The following is a 22,014-nucleotide window of genomic DNA, read 5'->3' as shown; positions in this document are numbered from 1 at the left end:
ATGCCTATGTCAAGGCTGTTCCTGTAAAGGAACTCCCCAGTCATCATAAATCACAGAGCAATGCTATTTCCTTTCTGATCCTGGGACACAAGGCGTGTATGGCTACTTTGAAGTGATCCACCAACGATTGATGTTACAAGAAGTTGGGGGAAAATAAGCAAAGATTGTTTTTTTATATGGTAACTTCACTGGTTACCTATTACATGGCTTTGCAGAACTTCCCTATCCCAGACCAAGAGCCACAAACCACTTCCACCTACCCGCAGCTCCCAGATTTCCACAGACAGATGTTTGTAGGTGGGAGAGACCATCTGGGGGTGCCCATCCTGTGGATTACAGTGTGCTCTGGAAATGTGGTAAAGATGATATTGGTACCCTGCATAGCCTGCTGCTCCACAGAAACTGCCTGCTGGAGGTATCCACTAGGAATGGTTCCAATATGGTTTTGCATTTGAAATTTGTACAGATAATGAGAAGACAGAGTTTCTACAGTAGTTGGAAGGAACAAAAAAATGAGGAGTTTATTGTAGGAATTTAGAGTGCTCCTACCTTCTCACTGCATCTTGCAGCACAAAGAATTACTTTTTAATTTCCTTTTCCTTTTTGTCCCACAACTGACCTTTTCCTTTGGCTATTTCAGCCTTCTGCAAAGCAGACATCTGCAACTTTTTCCAGGACTGGCACAACTCATGAAATCAACTGGTATTTACTCCTGGACTAGCTTATGAGGTGGTATTATAAGGTGTTGAAATGATACTCTTGATAGAAATTGAAATCACAGTGGGAATAAATTGACTTCTTTACATTGCCAACTTCAGAGAAATACTAGAAATGCATAACTGAAATCCTGAGATTCTGGACTGGGTCAAAACTCCATCTTCTCTGTTCAGAGTGTAAATGATTTTGGTAATTTTATTTCAAATGTCACTCAATTTTTAACACTCCCTTTACTGTGTTTTTCCTTCTAAAATATCTCACATCCCTTTTATGAATCATGCCTAAAGTAAAAAAAATCTCTACCTAGATGGAGCTTAGTTGTTCTCCAAACACTCCAGTGAATTCTTGCTTCAGGTAATAGAATTCAGAATGGCAGAAATCTTGTATTTAAGCCAGTAAAGGCAAGAGATGTGATTTTCCTTGTGGGAAGATTTGAAATGCTAACATGAACTGGTGAGATTTAGTAACCTCCAGCTGAGGAGTCAGAACAAGTTGCTAGAAGGCTTCTCCTCTACTCACTTCTGGTAATGAGTCCCTGTTTGCAGTAGTCTCTTTTCAGACCTGTTTCTCCTGTCTTTCTGTAGGCAATTCTCCTTGAATCCTGGGTGAATACCTTTTCTTCTTTTAAATCTCTCCTAAATATTAACTCATCCATACAAGCTTAAAAGTATGAAAAGGAAGTAATTAGAACTATGAATTTAAAATCCCTATGCAAAATCTGCTGGTGTTCAGACTGAGTAATTTCAAAAAGACAGACTCTGCAGATGGTATCTGTAGAGAATACATTAACAGCACTTTAAACATTTATCTTTCCTGATAAAACAAACTCAGCTCCCAAAGTCTTCCAAGGGATACCTTATGGGTTACAAGCAGCTCCCAACTTTGCTCATTAAGAATATCTCATTATCAAACACTGCCAACTTTCTTTACTCCACCAGGAGATGACACTTTCCAAAACCTCTGTATTTAGAGAGAACTGTCTATTGTGTCTAGTAAATCAATTTTGTAGACTTTTCGTCTATTTTCTGTGTCTTTAATTTGTGTTAAATTTGTCATCTAGTCTGTCATACATGTACATCTAGGCTGGAGAAATATTCAGCAATACAAAATGAATAGTATTGCCCTTTATCCTGCAATTCCCCTTTCTATTAAGAATGAGAACATCATCGTTTGTACTGCAAACACAAAATAATGAACAGAGTAGAATCATCACTATGGATTTATGGTGGAATAAACTTGAGTAAAGATAAGATAGAAAAAATCCTGATCTTTAAACTCTCTGCATCAGTCCCTATCTCCAAAGAAGAGGAAAATAACACAGTCATATTTCAAGTTTGGATTAGGGAATGACTGTACAGATGAAAAAGTCTAACATTGAATAGTAAACCTGGGATCTAGAACATATTGCCAGATTTTCTGTAACACATGAGAATTTAAGTACTTGCTACAATTTTTTTGCTGCAAATCAACAAACTTTTTTTAGGTACTACTTATCAAAAGTAACCATGGGGTTATTGTTCTGAATGTCACTACAGTAAAAGAGTCTGCTAGCCTAACACAGGGTTCTATAATACTGTCTCTTTCTAAAGAACTCTTACCCAGTTGAAAAGTTCACCTTACCATATCAGTTATTTTTGTTTAGAATATATTAACTTTTTGTTCCTAATGGAAGCCAGTCAGAAAAATGAGGGTGAGAGGTTAAACATACATCTGGTCTCCCTATTTAACATAGAGGTTTATCTTTTGCATGTTGCTGACGATAATTTAGAAGGGAGGGGGGCACAAAGGAAAAGCACACTTGTATATTTTTCTGTTATGAAAACGGCAGCCTCCATTTTTCATTTGACATATGAAATAGCTCTGCCATAAAAGCCTGTGCTTTTCAGCTCTGTGTTTAATTGTTGGAGCCAAGAAAAGGAGGTGAAGAAACAAGACAGATTTCACTTGGGCTGGTAGGACCAAGTAGGCTATAGAATGCATGGCTCTCATTATGTTTAAGTGAATTAGTCTGTTTCCTTTAAAGAAAAGGAGGGGGGTAAAAAAGGAGAGATTAACAAGCCACCAAGGACCTGCTGTAAGACTTTGACACTTTTAGTGGCTTGTGACAAATGACTTGTGAGTATTAACTCTCCTTCAGAATCAGAAAACAAATCTACCATTTGGATAAGGAATGCAAAAAAAAAAAAAAGCAACAGCAACAAACTCTTGCTACAAGGTCATGCTGACTTGGACTCATTACCAGTGGAACAGAGAACTGAAGAACAGATAAGTTATTTAACTGACTAAACTCTGAAAGTGTTGTTAAATGTCTAGAAATCTTTAGCATTTGTCATAATTTGCTAGGTAAAGCATATGTTACAGTCGTTCTGAATATATTCATGTGTTCAAATATTGCAACAATGGCACATATTTCTACTTATTATCAAGAGGTGTTTCAGGCCTGGGATCAACTTAGAGGCTCTCCTCTGGACTCATTCCAGCAGCTAAATATCTTTCTTGTGCTGGGGCAAAATATAACTGTGCTCTTCAGTCAGGCCCCTGTGGATTCTTTGGAAACTTCATCTTACATTCTACATTAGTGGCATTGTCAAACAATCTACCCTTGCATTGTCAGTATACCTGTAAGGGAGTTTTGCACATAGAACTTCTATAGCTTAGGACACAAAACACATCTACAAATGAAGAATATATATATTCTATACATATACACACATATTTATATCTGGCTCTTTGAAAAGCAGAAACATTCTGAAACCACCATCAAAAAATATTTAGTTGAAAACCCAACATTAAAAGTACTAGAAGATGCCAGACTTCAGTTGACACAAACACCAAAATGATGTTCCCTTACCCCTTGTGGGTTTAATGAAAAGAGTCTGGTAACATCATCTATAACTTCTTGCATGAAGCACAACATAAGAGAAAGAATTAATGTTTTTATCTACTGGCTTTTCTGCTAATCATTAAATACTTTTTGAGTCTGCATTGCTGTGTGAGCACATGTATGTACATCTCACATCTGTGATTCTTGTTTAAAATATTTTAAACTGTGATTAAGGTTTGGGGGTCCCTGGATCAGAGACCTGGCTCCACTTCCTCCAGTGGCAATATTTGGTACCATTATTGAACTTAATAGCTCAGACAGCACTAAAGTTCTTCCTGAACAAAAGCACAGTGGTTGTCTTTTTTAAAAAATTCATTTCGGGTGAAGGAGTTACTATAATTCAGTCTGTACTGAAAAGCTGTACGAGTCTTTATTATGGCCTTTGTACAGCTGGAAATAAAAAGGTTATGTCTTGCTGACCTTTATGGTATTTTGTGTACATGTACAAAATTAATGAAACAAAAAAAAAAAAGGAAGAGTTCTGTGGAAAAATTAATATAGATATTTTACAATAGTGTTTGTCTCTAAATACTCATCTTTGCTAAATGTTTCCTGTTTCATAAGCAGAATCAGCTGTAAGCAGAGTCCACAAATGCATGTGTGGCAGAACTAAAGGAATAAAGCAAGCATGGTGAATTTTGAGCAAATCTGGATAATGCTTTGAGGAATTATTTGGTGTGTGGTCTGAGGCAAGAAGCCACAGAGAGGCGGAAGTTAATCTTATGTACTCCCCAGCTGCAGATATGTCTTTTTGAGAGCTGACTGCAGCAAGAGAAACTGAAGAAATGACCAAGAGACCAGATTAATTCCACATGAGCCAAGTGTCAGCCTCATTATAAGTGTTTTCACTAAAGTTGAAAAGACTTTAACTTGGATGGCTGTCATTTCAAAGGAAAGTTTTGACATGTAAAAGTAATTGTAATAAATTAAACTGAAAGAATAATGTCTGTGACACTAAAGGGGAAGTATCAATAATTTAAAAAATGGTGGAGAATAAATAAAACCCAAACAAATAATTCCAGTAGGCTAACTCCAATACATTGACAGCATTTCAGGGAAATTAAGGCACTTCCAAAACGAAATAATACATGAATACAATAAATATTAGGAGGATATCATGCTCACATTTCTTTTACTGATAGGCCTGACACTAAAGAGAGTAAAACAACAATTATATATTAACTGTTTAATCATGGAAACTATATAGATCCTTGAGCTGAAACACCCTAATGTTTATACCTTCAAAGCAAAGGAAATTTTGACATGGTTTTTGATTACAATGTTCGTGCAGCAGAGCCCAATCCAGAGCTCAGTTTGACAGGAGAGATCCAACATATGCCTCTACTCAAGCTATTTGGTTAGGAACTATTTTGATATTAATTTTTGGTTTATGCCATGCAACAAATCTGTTGGGTAATCTTGACAGAATGCTTGCAAGAGGGGTTATAGAGTAATATTTTTTTTAAGTCAAGTTTTTTTCCTGTTGAAAGACAAAAATACCTTGGTCTGAGAGAATTAAAAGCAGCCTATCCTTTCCTGCTCTATAGGAAGACAAAACTGCCCTTATTATTCCTTATAACCAAACCTTTCAGGGAAGAGAATGATTACCCTCTAGGTGGACCTTTTTTCCCCCCTGACACTCATCACAGTGTTACTGGTGTGTTTCACAAATAATTGGCTTTCAAAACACTCTTGCTCATGTAGGAAGTATTTTTAACCTCATTTTGTAAGCAGTGAAGAGCCAAGGAGAAATTAGACTCAAATACTCATAGAAATTTTGAGGTACAATGACAAACATATAGGACCTATTATTTCCTAATACGGCATTCCTTATACTCAAAGTTTAATTCCTGCACACTATCCCTGTGTCAAATTTTCCAGTCTTCTACCCTCTCCGTTTAAGCAGATTGCTCCTCTGTGCTACTTGACAATCACCATGAGGAACTCTAGAGATTCCCTCAGCTTCTTTTATTCCCTCAGTATCTCACAGCACATGGTGAAGGACAACCATTCCAGCAATTCTACATCATTACTCCAGCCCATATCTGTTTCAGTCTTGTTTTGAGAAAAAAATCCATCATGGTCATTAAGAATCTTTCTGAAGTCCAAATACCCTGCAAGTCCTTCTATAAAGAAAGCTCGTGTTGGATGTTTTCTTTCCCAGCCAAGCTCAACTGATTAGCTGCTCTGTGAGGTATTTCATTTAGATGAAAAGCATTTTCTCATTCAACTGAGAGAATATACACTGCCTATACTGATAGTAACCTGTCTCCCATAGAATGTTTTTAAAATGTTTTTAGTAATGTCAGTGGGTTTAGTCTTGTAGCTCCTTAATATAGAGTAATCATCAGCTTTGAAGCAATCAGCAGTCACTGTTCTTGACTGGTTTAAGTCATACGAGAAAAAGAAGTACCAAGGAATAACACAGAGTTGTTACATAGTTTAAATGCCACGGGATGTACAGGCAGGGTTCCAATTGCCACTCCTTAAGTTATTCAGATACATGAGGCTGTGAATGAAATGCTCTGTTCATAGCACCTGGACCACAGATTTTATTTTTAGCCTTGTCAGCCTTTCCCTCTCCTGCAGTATTTCCTATTGTATGTTGGCAACAGGAAACATCATAATTACCAGAGTGAATGCCAGTCTGCATGATCTCAGCATCTCCCTCCATCATTCTTGGCCTAGGACTAGGGTTGCCGACAAAGCAAAATCAAAGAGAAGCAGTAAAACTCCTTATACTGAATCTACCTTTGCACCTTTGAAAAAGCATAACTTGCACCTCCCAGTGCTCACCTTGGTGAATTTTCTATTAGTTACTTATGTGGTTTAAAGAACTTACTGGACTAAGAAGTGAGTGATTGCCTATGTGTGCTCATGCGTGTTAGGAAGCAGAGGTCATGTTGCTTTATGAATAAAAGCTATCAGACATGACATCAAATGTCACTCTTCATAGGAATTGTACTTGCACACGTGCTTTCATCAGCATCTTCGACTCTAAGAAGCTGAAACAATCATTGCCTTCCATTTCAATCGTTTCCTTCCACCTTACACACTACTCACTTTCTAAGCTTTTTCTGTAAGAACCATGTGAAGTGAAAATTTAAAGAGCTTGCAATGGTCTGTGTGTCAGAATGCACGGTGAAACTAGGCTTGTAATAATTTTCTGGTCCAGTTTACATTTGGTGTAATTTTTACATTTTACATTAACTCAGCTGTTCAGCCAAAGTGTGAACTATTGAGCTACCTACTTGTAAGGGTAGCAAAAAAATCACACTTGTATTTTGTATGGAAGGTCATCTTTTCAGCCTCTGAAGTGACAGAGCAACCAGGCCTAGACACTGCAGCAGACTAACAGAAAGCAACACCAGTTTGGCTGATAAGGTTAGCTCTAGACTTTTCTTCTGCTTCTTTTCATGTTACCATTAGTTTTGCAGGTACAGATCCTCCCTGAGCACAGAATTTCTGTGCTGCAGTTATTAGCACTAGTGTTTTGACAAGGGAAAGGTGTCCTGTCATCAGAATGTGAACTACATGCACCACTCTGCTTCCTCTGAGACAGGGCAGAGGGGCAGAGTCATGAGCCCAGGTTACAGTTCAGGGGAAGGTTTTCATTAGTGTGCCTCCAAGGGAAATGTGTCACAAGTACTAAGATAATTCATGTGGATATGAGAGGCACTTCCAGATCAACTTCCGTATTGCCCTGTGCAGAATGAGAAGTTGGACACAACAGTCATTGTGAGACCCTTCCAGCTCAGGATATTATAAAGTTCTATGGCTTTATGACATGGTTTATACTTTTGTTGTTTAAATTCAGGAAAAAACAGAGAGAAAAAGTAAGTTCCTGGGAAATAAATGAAAAAACCCCTTTGCTCTGTTGAACTTAAAAGACTGCTTCAGAGAACATTGGAAGCTTTAGTATCTCCTAAAATGTAACAAAAACGTGTGAAAAGAAGATGCTAAACCTGCAGTCTTATAAAATCTAAATCATGTTAAATGCAGTCCTCTCCTTTTTCATTCTAGAGCACACATGTTTCCTTGCTCACTGCAGCAACAAAATTATCACCACGTAGCGGCTTCAAATCTTAAAGATAAGCTTGCAAAATATGACATATTTGATAACACTAAACATACCAGCAACAAAACCATTCTATTCCATCCTCCAAAAATCAAACCACTTGGAACTCTAGGATACCTTGATGGTGTATGTGTCTCTTAACAAATATAGTGCATAGTATTTAGTATAGTGAAAAACTGAAGAGAAAAGAACTAAACAAAACCCCAACTTTTCTTTTTCTTTAATACAGATCTTATAGCTCTTTCAAATAGTTTATTACTTTCAAGGGCTAATTCACCCAGCCTTTTGGTTGCAAGGAGTCCATACTAATTTTGATGTTTGGAATAAAGCAGGTTATTAATCCCCTTGAAGATGATAAAATGAAGAAAACCCTAGAGCAGGTACCAAATAGGATCTAATATGTACAGAATAGGGTCACAGAAGACACAATGAAATTGGGAGTGGAAAGTTCATACCCTAACAGCAAACATACACTTTTATACAAATTCAAAAGGCACCTTAATATCTTCATAGTTTCAGTCTGTGAGCAAACAGATGTTACAGTGAGATCAGACGGGACAATTCAACATCACTGGCAGTTCACAGCTGCCAAAAGGGGTAAGCCATGCTCCCCCTCTCCCCACTCCTCTCCCACTCATGACACATGCTGCCCCTATTTCTTTCTTGTCATCCTTTCTAGTGCTGATCTGGTACTTGTCACACGTCCCACCCACTTCCTCTGATGCGGGCACAATATCATTGATTTATACCCAGTCTCCACTTAGCACTGTGCCTTAATTCCAATTAAATAACATCCTGAATGATTCCAAAATGCTTCAGCATTCCCTCCCTAACTCCCACACATGCTGACTACAGCTGCACAGCTGTGTGTCAGGAACCTAAAAGAAAACTTACATTTCATTTATTTCTATGCAATGTTTGAGCCTCTAATATTAGTAGCAGAAGAAAGAAGAGCAACAAGATTCCTCACAATTCCCCCCGCCCAGCCCCCTTCTTCCCCCCCTATTTTCACGTCTGCTCCCCATGTAGGAAGACAAGTCAGGAACTGCAAAAACCAACTAAACTTTTTGTCCTTCACATATGTTTTCCACCATGAAAGGAGCAGGCATCGTATTTCTTTCCTAAATCAAGTTTTATGAATGATCAGATCTTTATTTTTATAAAACATTCACAATCATTCATGTTTCTACTATCTGTAACCTATTCCTCTCTTGCACAACACCAAAAATTATGGAAGAGGGAAAAGAGAAAAGGAATTTGGAAACTATTTGGTATAGGTTCAACACTTGCTTTTTTCTTGAAAGTCAGCTTCAATGTGTGTGAAAATTCCTCTTTAACTGTAGAAGATATACACTACTGACAGATTATTTAGAGGTAAATGTGAAAGGGGACAGGCTAATAATTCTTTAGGCTAACTATAAAATAGGGGAATGCTTTACAGCTGACATTGTGAGTATATCAACCCAGTAATTGGATGCACGTGTTAGTAGCAGTAAAAAGGCACTGTCCAGTTGTCCACCTTACATGGGAATCTACTTTGAGCACATTCTTTGATTTACTGTTGCAATTAGAACTGAATGTTCAAAGAAAGAACACAAGTGACCTAATTTAAAAACAGTGCTTTTAAAGCCACCATTTAGCATGAGACTTCGCTTACTTGTAACCATTTCTATCCTCTGCAACTTCCATTTGTTGCACTGTACTCACGAAGAACCAAAACCAGTTTTAATAATCTGCACAACTAATGAATTCAGTTTTAATATCCATTCAGTGATTAAAGATTAAGCCACTTCCTCCTGACTCCTACCCTTGAAGATTTTAATTCTCTTCATAAACGCAGAGAGCTTTCCCAGGCTGACTTTTCAAAACTTCATGAAATACTGTTTCCTGTCTCCTTTTTACTACGTTGTAACCAGCAGAGATGTTTTACAACAAATTGGCACAAGAAACAGAAGCAATTAGGGGAGCTAGGAAAGGATACTTCTACTTAACAGAACCAATGGTTGCAAGCACCATTGACTGATTTTTTTTGTGTTAAAGCATCTAAGCAATGAAAGGATGCAAGATAGTAAAATACCACATCAAAATAAATTATCAAGGCAAAAGAAAGAAAATTTGTTTGACAGGTACACACAGTTAGACTAGTGGCACTAATACACCTATGAACTGAAAAACAAACATGTGCTAAGGTTAACAAAACACATCCTCCATTTCCAACCTGTGTTTTGGTATTCACAGCCCAAAGCAAGCAAGGGTTACTTTTCCATGCAACCTCATCAAGATGACACTGGTTGGCGATGCTGATAAACAAACTACTTGTGCTGCTCCAAGTGACAAAGAGATCATCAGATGATAAACCCCAGAATACTGGGATAAGGTAGTTCAGTGATGTATGCAACTGCAAGCAGTAGTAGCAAGTGCTTAAAATGAGCAAACTGAAACTTCAACTTGGTACTACTTCGGGGAAAAAGAAACTGTAAGGACTGGGTTCAGAAAGCTCTCCGCAAAACAGAAAACAATATTTTGTCAGTGTCAAGAAGGGAGCATAAAAGAAATCTGTAGCTGACTGAGTAATTTATCTGCCTTGTTGACACTATTTCTATCAGCCCAAATACTAAGCCTAAAAATAGAAATACAACATTATTTATATATATATATATTTCCTATTTAGAATCTTCCATATGCAATTATATTACTTTCTCAGAGGAAAAGTCAGCAATCCAGATCATGAGTTGTTGCTCTATGTTCATACAGGTACCTGAGATTTTTAGCTAAAGACATAGGTTGACAAGACTTGCTCATAGAAAGATTTTTCTTTAAAATGAAAGACTCTGCAGTAAATGAAAACTCCCCTATTGCAGGATCTGATCTGACTCTCATTTGAAGTGAAAAGGCCCCTATTCACACACAGCTCAAAGACATCTGAAAGTCATCTTAAAATGCCTTATTTCAAAACAGAGTATCTTATCCTATGAGTGAATGCATCCAAGATGTTTCAGAAGTGTAAGCACATTCTATAGTGCTCACTCAGCTAATGCCATCTTCAAGGGAAGTTTTAACTGCGCCACTACCGGTGAAACTTCCCATTAAAACAGAAGCATGGCATCTATAAACCTGTACACCTCTTGTTTTCTTTCTTCTGTGGTTTTAAGAACAAATTTCCAGTTGCTCCTAACTCTTTCTATTTTTTTTTTTCCTAGTGGCTATAAGTTAGATTTATGAAGACAAAAAGACTTCTTACAACTGTGTATTTTGAAAAGATTTATGACAGGGCTACAGTATCAGCATGGAGGGCCAACAAGGCAGGAATGCAGTAAGGGCAACAAGGAGAGTGTCATGTAGACATTAAATAGTACAATTCTTTCCACATACATAAATCCTAAGTGCCTACGGTTTTATACTGCTGGTTATAAATTATATAACTGAAGTCTACAGACAAAACCAAAAAAACCCCCAAAACAACAAAAAACAACTCCCTCCAAAAAAGCACCGAACTCAAAAGTGAGAAATCAAGTCCTTAGGAACATATGCATTTCACAGTAAGATGCCTACATTTCAAATTACTTTACTCAGCATTAGTTCCTATTTTAATTATTTTAATTGGTAGACCCATAAAACAGAACTCTTTGGAGAGTAAACCAGCAAAACACTAATCAGTCTTCAGAAAAACAGTGAAAAGTTCTCACATTAATTTACAAACACATAAGAGGAGTCAATAATCTGAAACAGTTAGTTTACAAAACGTTCAGTAGCAAAAGATTATATTTTACCAATTATTCTAATCTGCTTGGAGCTTCATAACTGATGTTAAGGTACCTATTGGCACTTTATTATTTTCCTGCACCTGAAGTATGATGAAAAAGGTGACTATTAAACAAAGTATACTTAATCAAAACACATTTAATGCTATTTTTCTGCATATAATCCAATTTATTGTACAAATCTCTATTCATGTGCCATGTATATATGCACACAATTAAAATCCTCATTAGTAATGTTCAACCAACTTAAGAGTGGTTGTTTACAATCTTTTGGGCTACAGAATGAGGCTCAAAACTTTCTTTCTTTCACTCACTATGTTGTTAAGCTTATCCCACGCTAACTAAAGCAAAACCAAAGACTATCAGGGACTTCAAGAGTTCCTAAAGTTTACTATAAAAGATAATTGAGTACTCAGAAGCAAAGCCCAGAATAGGTTAGCTTGTGGGAAGTGGTTAATTATTTCTTGCTAGCTTCCCTGATATATACTTTTATTCTGCAGCACAGTGCCTTTGCTTGAATTAGCCCACTTGGGCTGCTCAGAAGGCAAATTAATAGCATCTCTGCTGGTGCAAACCCTTTTGGCTTTGCTTGAACTAAATTAGCTCATACAGTTGAGGATGCAGACCCTCCTTGTCCACCTCCTTTGAGCAGAGGTGACACCAGGCAGTGGCTGTGCCGCCATCTACCGTGGGTTTTGCATAGCACTGCTTGGTCCAAAGCCTGCAGGAATCCCTCCAGAAATTCTTCCCACTCATCTCCAGGCTCAGTGACACAGGCTCCACTCCCTAAACATGTACCTAAGTAAGGGCCTGATCTTGCAATCTTTGCTCAGACAGAACTCTCTCCACAAACTGCAGGCTAGCTGCTGCTAATGAAGTATTATATATTTTGTTATTGTTCTTCACCTAATGAGGTCTGTCCTGCAAATTTGACTTTGTGGGCTTTACAGTACTGTTAACAGTTGCCTTAGAAGTCAATTGAAAATTGCATAGCACTCAGACTACATTCAAGTATTTTTGAACCAGCTGATCATACATCGTGTAGCTTTAATATGTGCCACCCATTAATCCCAAAGAGTTTCACTGTCTTATTCAAGAGCTGTCTGTGTGAGAGTAAAGTCAGAATTTGCACACATGCAGTTCCCTCTCAATTTTAATATATGGCTTAAGCTTCTCTTGGTGACCCCAGAGCTCAAGCTGTAGTGAAAGCTTTTGTAATTGCTCTTTGGAGGATTTTTGGATTTGTTTTCCCCCCAGCTAGTATGTAAGCCTCGAGAAAACACTACAGCTCTCTTTGTGCTTGTAAAGGGCTCTGTCAAGAACAGGGGCAAGGGATTTCACAGCTGTGGTGCTGCACGACAAGGTAGCCGTTGTATTTTGAGGACCAACTTCCAGATGTAAGGAACAATAAAATAAAGTGTCCTACATCTATCTAGTGACAGACACCCTCCAGCTCTGCCAAGTGCTGCAAGTTCCCCCAGTCTTCTGACAGAACAGTCAGGAACCACCTGGTACTCTACCTGGTAGAGAAAGGATGATGGAAGAGTTCCAAGCAATCAAGCTGGAATACAGCTGCCAGAGTAAACTTTAATTTAGTGCACTCTACGCAATATTTATAGAGCAAATCTATGAATGCTGCTGGAGCTGTTTAAAGGCTGGAGACTAAATCCTGTTTTCTAATGTTTATCCTGACTTTCTCCAACTGTTCTTACTTGACAGTGCTTAATTGGCAGTGAGCCTTGAAAGCTGTTGTCTAATTAGACAACATATCATGATCTTACTGACCTACTGATAAGGCTTTACTGCAGCATAAATGGATTTTAAGCATTAGCATATGAGAAAATGAGCCTCCAAAATAGAATATTTCAGTCTTGTGTGTCAATAGCAGTTTGTTGTTTTTTGGGTTTTTTTAGGTAGACATGGTTTCAGAGAGAGAAACTAATTACAGAGATTAAATAGCCTGTAATGTGAAACAGGCTACAATATAGTGGCCTGTGTGGCTAGCTTTATGCACGGCAGAAATCTATTCACATGTAATTACTTATTTCAGACCATATGAAAGATACCATAGATTTGCATGGAATCAGTCCAGCTGGGGATTATGGAAGTATTATGATAGCACTGCTACATGTGAAGCTGTGAAAAACATAGATTTACACTTGCAGAATTTTGCTACACAAACAGCCTTGAATAAAGGCACAATAAATATATCTTTAAATGGTCTCAGACTATGTTTTTACAGAAAACACAATTTCACACTGCATATTACAATGACAATTAATCAACAACATAGAACCCTTACTTCTGTCAACTGGAACATAATTGTTTTGTATTGAAGGATGTACACTAGGTCTGTGATGTAAGTGCAGTAGGGAAGCTACAGGTTTTAAGATGATGGCAGTCCTTTCTTCACTGCACACAATCTTCACTTATGGGATACAATTATGTATAATAAAGGCATTGTTTTGCTTTTATATGAAACAAATGGCATTCTCCACTCTTTCAGCAGATAACTCTGCAGAGGTGACAATAACCATGACATCATTGAGAATGTCAACTCTGACTGAATCATCAGAATGGCCAATTTCTGATGCACCGACTGGAAAACGAGGAAACACCATGCACACCCCCTCCCATAGTTGCAGGGGGCTGTTCTTGAATGTGGACTGAAAAGGTAGGATGTGTATATGTGCATTTCAGTGTTTTCTACATCTTCTTGGCCAGATTTTGCAAAAGTTCAAGCGTGCAGATGGATTTACTCACTGAGCAGTTCTGCTGGCTAAGTGGGACTGCTCAGACATGCAGTTACCTCCCTGAGTACACTGCTGTCAGAGTGGGCACCTTACAGCCCTTTTTGGCAGCAGTGTGGTCTGGTGTTCTCAGACATGCACACAAAGCTTTCAGAATCCCATTTTAGGGATGCTATTCTCCTCCAAATCCAAAGATAATCTAAGAAACAGCTCTAGGACCTCATTCCACACAAATTCACCAAAGTTAAGCCTCCCTCACAGCTCTGTTTTTTAAGAGTTTGCCTTTCTATGACATACAGAAAGAGAGATGGTAAGCTTCAGCTGCTTTGACATCTAAAGCATTTACAAATATTAGAGTGCATGATAAAGCCTGAACTTCCAAGGTGGAGCAAGTGAAGAAGCGACATATGATACTCCAGGCCTTTTCTCCCTCTGTGTAAGCTTATATTATGGGTATTTACTAGAAATACAGCTGAATTAACAGCAGTGTTTATCATACAGCACTGCAACCTGCTGAACTACTCCATATTTTACACATTAGCCAACAAGGGATCTACTTAATTCACTTTCAGTTGTTTTAATTTAACATAAGATTTATTCCCAGGTTTATCTGGGTTTATGTAAAACAACACAAGACCCAAAGTGTGGTCCTTCACCAGCAAAGACAGTGTGAGAGTTTCCTCGAGTTGCATAATAGAGCTTACTTTCTCAGCATGCTCCTATAGTGGGATATAGTCAGTTAAGACTTGCAAAAGAAAGCAATATATTGTGATTTAGTACAGTTACAATTTGAGATTGCACAGGCAAGAAAACCAAGTAAAGGTTTCATTTCTAGCAATAACAGCCAAAAATACATTTCCAGAAGCATGCTATTACTAAGCATCTAATTATTTCTGGAGAAAAACTCGAAACTTCAGCTACGGGGACTGCCATATGACTTTTGCTCTGAAATAATTTATTAAAAAAAAAAAAAAAAAAAGCAAGCAAGCAAAGGACAATGAAACGCGTGTGAGGTCTGTGGGAAGGCAGCCCCAGATGTTTACAATGGAGCGAGTAGCGGTATAGCGGCGCTGCAGCCCGGGACCGGCGGGGCGCAGCTCGGCACCGCCTCCGCCGCACCGCGGGCGGCAGCGCGGCCGCGCACCGGCTCCCCGCGCCGCCGGGCACCCCGCTGCGGGAGCGCACCCGGGCAAGCCCTCGGCCCGCGGGACAAGCAACCCTGCCCCGGCAGCCGGGCGGAGGGAGCGCGGACCGGGGAGCGGAGGGCACGAGGGTGTGCGTGCGGGCAATCGATTAATTGTTCCAATGCAGCGCTCTCGTCAAGGCGCACTAATGACAGGGGATAATGATTTTCAGATTCGGGAGACAATGTCCCCCACACACTCCGCGCCACTTCCTTGCAAATCTTTCTAATTTGCTCTTCTGCCGGGCGAGGAAACAAACGGTGCTCAGCGAGGCCATTTGCAAAACAAATGTAACCGGAGAGATTCGCAGTTACGGGCTGGCGAGGAGCGGCGCCCCGAGGAGCCGTGCTGAGCCCACCCGACTCTGCCCTGCGCGCCCTCCCTGGCTTCCCTCCCCAGCCCGGGGCTCGGGCGCTCGGGGCCGGCGAGCCTCGCCCGGGGCGCAGCAGCCGCTGCCCGGCAGCGCGGCGGCACAGCCGTACTTACTGAAGGGGCAGTTCTCCTTCTTGGTGCCGCTGACCTTGCCGTTCTTCTCGATCTTGAGAAAGTACTTGTTGTAAGAGTAGAGCTTCCTCTTGCGCACGTCGCCTTGGAGGTGATTGTAGCTCCGCACGTGTCTCCCCGCACTGGAAGGAGAGGAGAAGGACGAGGGGAAGGAGGAGGATGATGAAGAAGAGGAGTTGGTGGCCTCCGGGGACAGCATGTCCTGGCTGAGGTCATGGCAGGTGACAGGCACAGAAGACACCAAGAAGAGCAGCAGCAAGCAGCAACAAGGCAGGTGGGAAAAGGCTGAGGCACCATTTGTCAGTATCCATTTGCACATTGTACTGAAACTCTGGGCGCTGGAAAATGTCTTATCAAATGAAACATACTGGAAGGGTAAAACCTGGTAAAAGGCAAGTGGAGAGACGGTGGTTGCTGCTTCTGGTTAGATTCCTCTGAGCTCTGATCTGGCCTGAAGTAAGTGCACCAACATCCATAACTCAGGGGACAAATCGCCTCAGAAGTTGCTGCCTTTTAATCCTTCGAGTCCTCCCTCAGAAAAAAGAGTTGTTGGGTGTTGGTTTGGTGGTTTGTTTTTTTTTTTTTTTTTGGGTGGGGGGGTTGCTGTGGTTAATCCTCTTTCCTTTTTCCCTTCCCCACCCCCCCACATGCACACACACTCCCCAACCTGGTTTGAGGATTTCCAGTAGTTATTTTGTTCTCTTCCTCACTCCTTTCTTCACCATCTTAGATGCAGAAAGGTCTGAAAAATAGACGACAGCAAAGTCAATGACAACAACAAAAACAACAACTAAAACAAATAATAATTATCGGAGAGGGGTGCCGGAATGGATTTTTCACACATACACCTTTACACACACACGCACTCACACTTTGTGGCTTTGCACCTTCTTCTGATCCCCACCCTCTTGCCTTTTTGCAAATCCCAAACCAGTTGCACAACTCGTCCTTTTCTCACTGACAACCCCAGAGGAGGAAGTTTCTTTGTTTTGCTTTGAATTCTCCAGAACAGTATTAAAAAAAAAAAATCCCCAGAGAAAGAGAGAGGGAGAAATCCCAACTTGTCCCCCCGCCCTTCCTTTCCCTCCCCCTTTGGTTGTAAACAGGTTGGAAGCTGTAGCCTAAATGTCAGCGATTACAAGTCAGAGGTGGGATGTGCCTCTGGTGGTCAGCCCTTATTTGCAGGGGGTCAGGCAGCGGTGGGACATCTGAAACCTTTTTGCAGCTGGAGCGAGCGGTGCCTGCTGCGGAGGCAGCCCCGGGAGCTGCCCTCGCTTCCTCCCGGGCTGCGGCGGCCGCGGCAGCCGCCGCCTTCGGCTCGCTGCTAATTGCTCCTAAAGCGTCCTTCTCCTCGGAGCGCCGGCCACCAGCATGGCTTAGAGACTCATGCTTTACTAATTTCCCTGTCTTCCAAGTTGAACCAATCCCCTCCAGGGAGGCTTCCCTCCCCCTTCACTCTTCCCCCACTCTCCCTACCCCCCTCCCCCCCCCACAAAAAACCCAACCAACCAACCTCGTCTCCTAAAAAAACCCCCAGACTAACAAAAACCAACCCCCCAAAACCCCAACTTGTTTTCTAGCGGAGGGTTTTATTTTTTTTGGCAGTGAAGTGATTGAGAAAGCCACCTGGAGCTTGTTGCCTGCTAGATCTCCCCCTCCCCCCCGCTGGAGGAGGGGTTGGGTGGAGAGGTTGGAAAGGAGTATGTACTACAGGCAGACCCTGGAAAAGCAGATTATATGCTGGTCAGAGAGAGTAAAAAGGGAAGGGACATAATTAGCTCCTTTTCCTTCTTCTCTGCCAGCTTCCATGGAGGTCTTTCTCCCTCCTTCAATGAATCACTGATTTCTCGCTTCCGTTGCTGAAATAAAAAGTTCACACTTTAGCCTCCTCTTCCTTTTAAGCCTCTCAAGATTTATTGTGTCTCTTTCCCCACCCTCACTCTCCTTGTCTCAAAAGAAATCAGGGCCCTAAATGACCATTTTCTAATTGCTAACATGAGTCGTTTACTGAATCACGCGTCTGACTTCAAAGCAAAAGAGATTTTATTGGCATTGCAAAGGTTTCCCCATAAAATCTGTCTGAATATTTTGCTGTCTTTTTAATTTTTTTAAAAACTAATGCAGTTTCCTTTGCCAGAAAGAAACAATTTTTCCATTTTCAAGGCTATTTTAAGTAATTTTTCAAGTTATTATTTTCCTGGAGGGGCATATGTTGTTGGTTTTTCATATGATTCCATCTCTTCTAGTGATTTTATAATTTCACATACTGAATGTTATGACAGATTAATATTTCTAGCCTGTCAGTGAACTGTCAACTTTCCCAGTAACTAACGAGCATCTTCCATATGATGTACCATCATTTAACACCAGAATAAAGCATCAGAAACTGACAGGATATGGGCAGCATGCAAGTTATTATATTGTAATCAGTATTTAGCATTGTTAAATACCTGTATTGGAACACAAGTAAATGGAACATTTGCTAACAGAATGGAGTATCAGACAAAAAGGTACAGAAACACCATGACTACCTCAATGTATAAACCCCAAAGGTTTTCAAAATAGAGGTAGCTAAATAGTGCAGATCAGTGGAATGCAATGGAGAACCTCCTATGTGATTCCATTTGGCATTTGGAATAAATCTTAGTTTAAACAGCAGAAAATGCAGGAAAGAACAAACAGTTCTAAAATTGGACAGATTCATTAGATTAGGATGTTAAATATATTGTTAACTTCGCAACAGAAATTAGAAATTATTTTCTCCAATTATGGTGTTTATTCTGGAGAGAGTTGGTTCCTAAATTTATGTGTTCAGCTGCTGGGGGTGACATTTAAACAGCCTTAAAAATGAAACCATTTAATGTTAGAATCAATATGTTTTACGATGTTGTTTATGGTACTTCAGAGTATTTATTCTGCATGTATTTGCACTGAGTGCAAAGCATTTCAGAACTCTTTGTTTCTTTTCTTTTTCTTTTTTTTTTTTGTAAATCTGATTTAGGCTTTCCTTTTGCCAAAGACTTTTCTTTTTGTTAATTGATTAAAAAAAACCAGATAAAACAAAATGTAAAGCAAACCACTTCTTCCTGTGAATGCCTGACAGCTTACATGTATGTCTGCAAAGCTTTTGTCAATGTCTCAATGCTGCCTGTGTCAAGGATACAACACATTATTTCTAAAAACTGAAGTTATTTTGATTCCAACAGCTTAAATCATAAACAATTTCTATAATATCTTAAAGTTTTAGATTTGAAGACATTTGTTTTTTTCCTGTCAAATGCTGGAAAATAAAGTGCATCGGCATTTTAGGATCTCTGGTGGGAGATAAAAATTGTTTGGGGATTAAACAGGTATAATTAACACTGGAAAAGTAGGAAATGTCTTGAATTTACTCAAGAAGAGTTCTGCTTAAATGATTTCTACTCGTGACTATTTGTATATTGGTTGTAATATTTTGTGCTTAAGAACAGAAAATTCAACATGTGCAGAATTTCATATAAAATCTGCTTCTGGCAGGTGCAATATTCAGGGCAGTACTTTAAAGTATTGCAATGCATAGAGTCCTTTTCTATCCTGTGTGATGACAAGGAGGGCATTTACAAAACAGAGTCCTAATGAAAAGCTGACATAGCTTTTTAGATTATATCTCATTCTTTTTTCTACTTTCTGTATAGCCTTTCTTTTATAGCACAGTTGAATCCCTAAATACCCCACTACTTTGTATTGTCAGGTCACCTCTTAGGTTAGCCTGAGAAAGCCTGAGAAAAGTTCCACAGGAAAGATGCACTATTTAACGGAATTCAATCTGTCCCAATAGATTTGAATCACTAACATAAATGTATGAATGTAGATTATATCTCTGTAATGAGGCCTGAATCATTCTCAGTTACTTCAAAGGCCTGAAATTCAACCTTCCTTTTTAGCAGCAACAATCAGACCTTAATGGGTTTCTTTATTAATTGTTCCATTCTAAGCTTGAAAAGCAGCTACCTTCAGTACACGTCCTAGACTAGAAATGGTACCTGCTGCTTCAAAAGCAGTGCTTCTGTTTTGCCTTTTACCACTGTAAAATTCTGTGAAGTATTTAATGCACTGCAGTTTTATAAATGATTAATTACACTGACCCATCCAGAATGAAATTAGGAAAACACTTTCTAAAAAAATTAGTGAAAAGCAGAGAATATACTATAAGAATTTTCTTTCTGAGCTGTTTTCTTTCTAAAGAATGTTCAGGGAAATGAGCTGCACAGGTGAATTGCAGTGAAAAATAGGCTAATTTTTTTTTAATGCTTATAGCAATAGTTTATGTAATATTTTTGTCTTTTGATCAGCAAGGAGGGATATTTGGGTTTTTTTGGGTTGGATTTTGTTTTTTTCTTTTTCCCTTGCTAAGTAGGTGACTTGAATCAGAGAAGGAATATTTTAACATAATTGGAATAAATTTTGCCCTTCATGATTTCCCTTAGTCAAAGCCTTATCTTTTTTGGTGTTGTAAATAAGTTCTGTTTATATCTTCAAGTGTTAGTATAGTGAACTCACTCTCAGATGTCACCAGCCCCTCAGTTTAGATTGCTAGATTGCAATCATGAACATCTGCCGCTTACAGAATGATGAGAGATGCACATGCATCTTCTGGTCATGGGACTCAATTCTGTTCTTACTCAAGGTGTTGGGAAATTTGCCAGTGATTTCATTGAGAGAGATTTTGGCCAGGATTGTCACTGCCAAAGAGGTGGCTGTGCCAGAAACCAGGTGTAGAATGCCAAATGCCGTCGGGGCTCAGATGCCTCCCTCTGTACATCAGTTCCAAAGTGCAGAACTTGGTATTATTTCAAAACACTGAATCACAGAATCACAGACTCAACTTGGAGAAATCTTTGAGATCATGAAGTCCAATGTATGACTGAACACCACCATGTCAACCAGACTATGGCACAGAGTGCCACTTCCAGTCTGTCCCTAAGCACCTCCAGATGACTCTACGACCTCCCTGGGCAGCCCATTCCAATACCTAATCACCCTTTCTGGGAAGAAATTCTTCTGATGTCCAACCTAAACCCCCCTGTTGCAACTTGAGGCCACGTTCTCTCATTCTGTCGCTGGTTGCCTGAGAGAAGAGACTGACCCCACTTGGCTGTAGCCTCCTTTCAGGCAGTTGTAGAGAGTGATGAGGTCACTCTGAGCCTCCTTTTCTCCAGGCTAAACACCCCCAGATACCTCAGCTGCTCCTCACAGGACTTGTGTTCCAAAAACTCTTCCCCAGCTCCATTGTCCTTCTCTGGATTCACTCCAGCACCTCAACGTCTTTCTTCTAGTGAGTGCCCCAAAACTGAACATGGCATTCACTTCCCTCATCCTGCTGGCCACACCATTGCTGATCCAGGCCAGGATGCCATTGGCCTTCTTGGCCACCTGGGCACACCCTGGCTCATGTTCAGCTGCTGTCACCAGCACCCTCATGTCCTTTTCCACTGGGCACTTTCCAGCCACTCTGCCTTCTGCATGTAGTACTGAGTCCCTGAATTACAAAGAAAAGGCAGTGGCACACAGCACTGGCCATCAATGAGACAATTTGTTTGATTTGAGATACAGTGCTTCGTGCTGAAATATTTACACTGTGGAGTTCATGCCCATCAGCAACCAAGATTAAAGGCCATTGCATTTTATCTGAATAAAATGTCTTAAAGCTTGAGAAAAAAAAGTAATAATTTCAGATTTTTTTCTTCTGAAAAATGACAATTTAATCTCTATTTGTTACCATTCCATGTACCTCCATGTAATTTAAGGAGTGTCAAAATACTAATGTTATTCCAGTGCTATGTATAGAATGAAATATCAGCTCAACTTCTAAGTTGTCAAAGATCAAGACTGAAAGGGGTGCAACTTATTTATGTGTATGCAGCTGGAATAAGACATATAAAATCAGAACACCATTTTAGCTGCCTTTAGTGGGACTTGGTAGTGAGAGCACACTCCTTGGCTCTTCTGTGCACACTCCTTTCCAACCAGGTATCCAAAACTGGAGAACTCCTCAAGCAGAGTTTTGCAAAGGTCAATAAAATGAATGTTTTACCATTTCTTTTTTATTTCAAAACCATTTGCACTTCTAGGTCAGACATAACAGACACAAGGAAAA

General features: G+C 39.8%; 1 protein-coding gene across 5 annotated transcripts in view; it reads right to left on the bottom strand.

Annotated features, from left to right (window-relative positions):
• Positions 1–22,014, bottom strand: part of FGF10 (fibroblast growth factor 10) — a 145,887-nt gene that overhangs the window by 45,518 nt on the left and 78,355 nt on the right. The window contains exons 1-3 of one of the 5 annotated variants that reach the window (XM_085042237.1): positions 17,094–17,283; positions 16,546–16,620; positions 15,861–16,260 (exon numbers count right to left, since the gene is read on the bottom strand). In XM_085042237.1, the coding sequence (XP_084898363.1) occupies positions 15,861–16,197 (337 nt within the window). In that variant the 5' untranslated portion in view covers positions 16,198–16,260; positions 16,546–16,620; positions 17,094–17,283. Of the gene's footprint in view, positions 1–15,860; positions 16,621–16,748; positions 16,956–17,093; positions 17,284–22,014 lie in introns of those variants that run through there. The other 4 variants (XM_085042236.1, XM_085042234.1, XM_085042233.1 and 1 more) reach the window with 4 other exon arrangements.

Source organism: Lichenostomus cassidix, chromosome Z, assembly GCF_008360975.1.
Source record: "Lichenostomus cassidix isolate B80296 chromosome Z, HeHo_3.0, whole genome shotgun sequence".
NCBI lineage: Eukaryota > Metazoa > Chordata > Aves > Passeriformes > Meliphagidae > Lichenostomus > Lichenostomus cassidix.
Note: the sequence above shows the minus strand (reverse complement) of the source record. Positions and strands in the feature narration are given on the sequence as shown.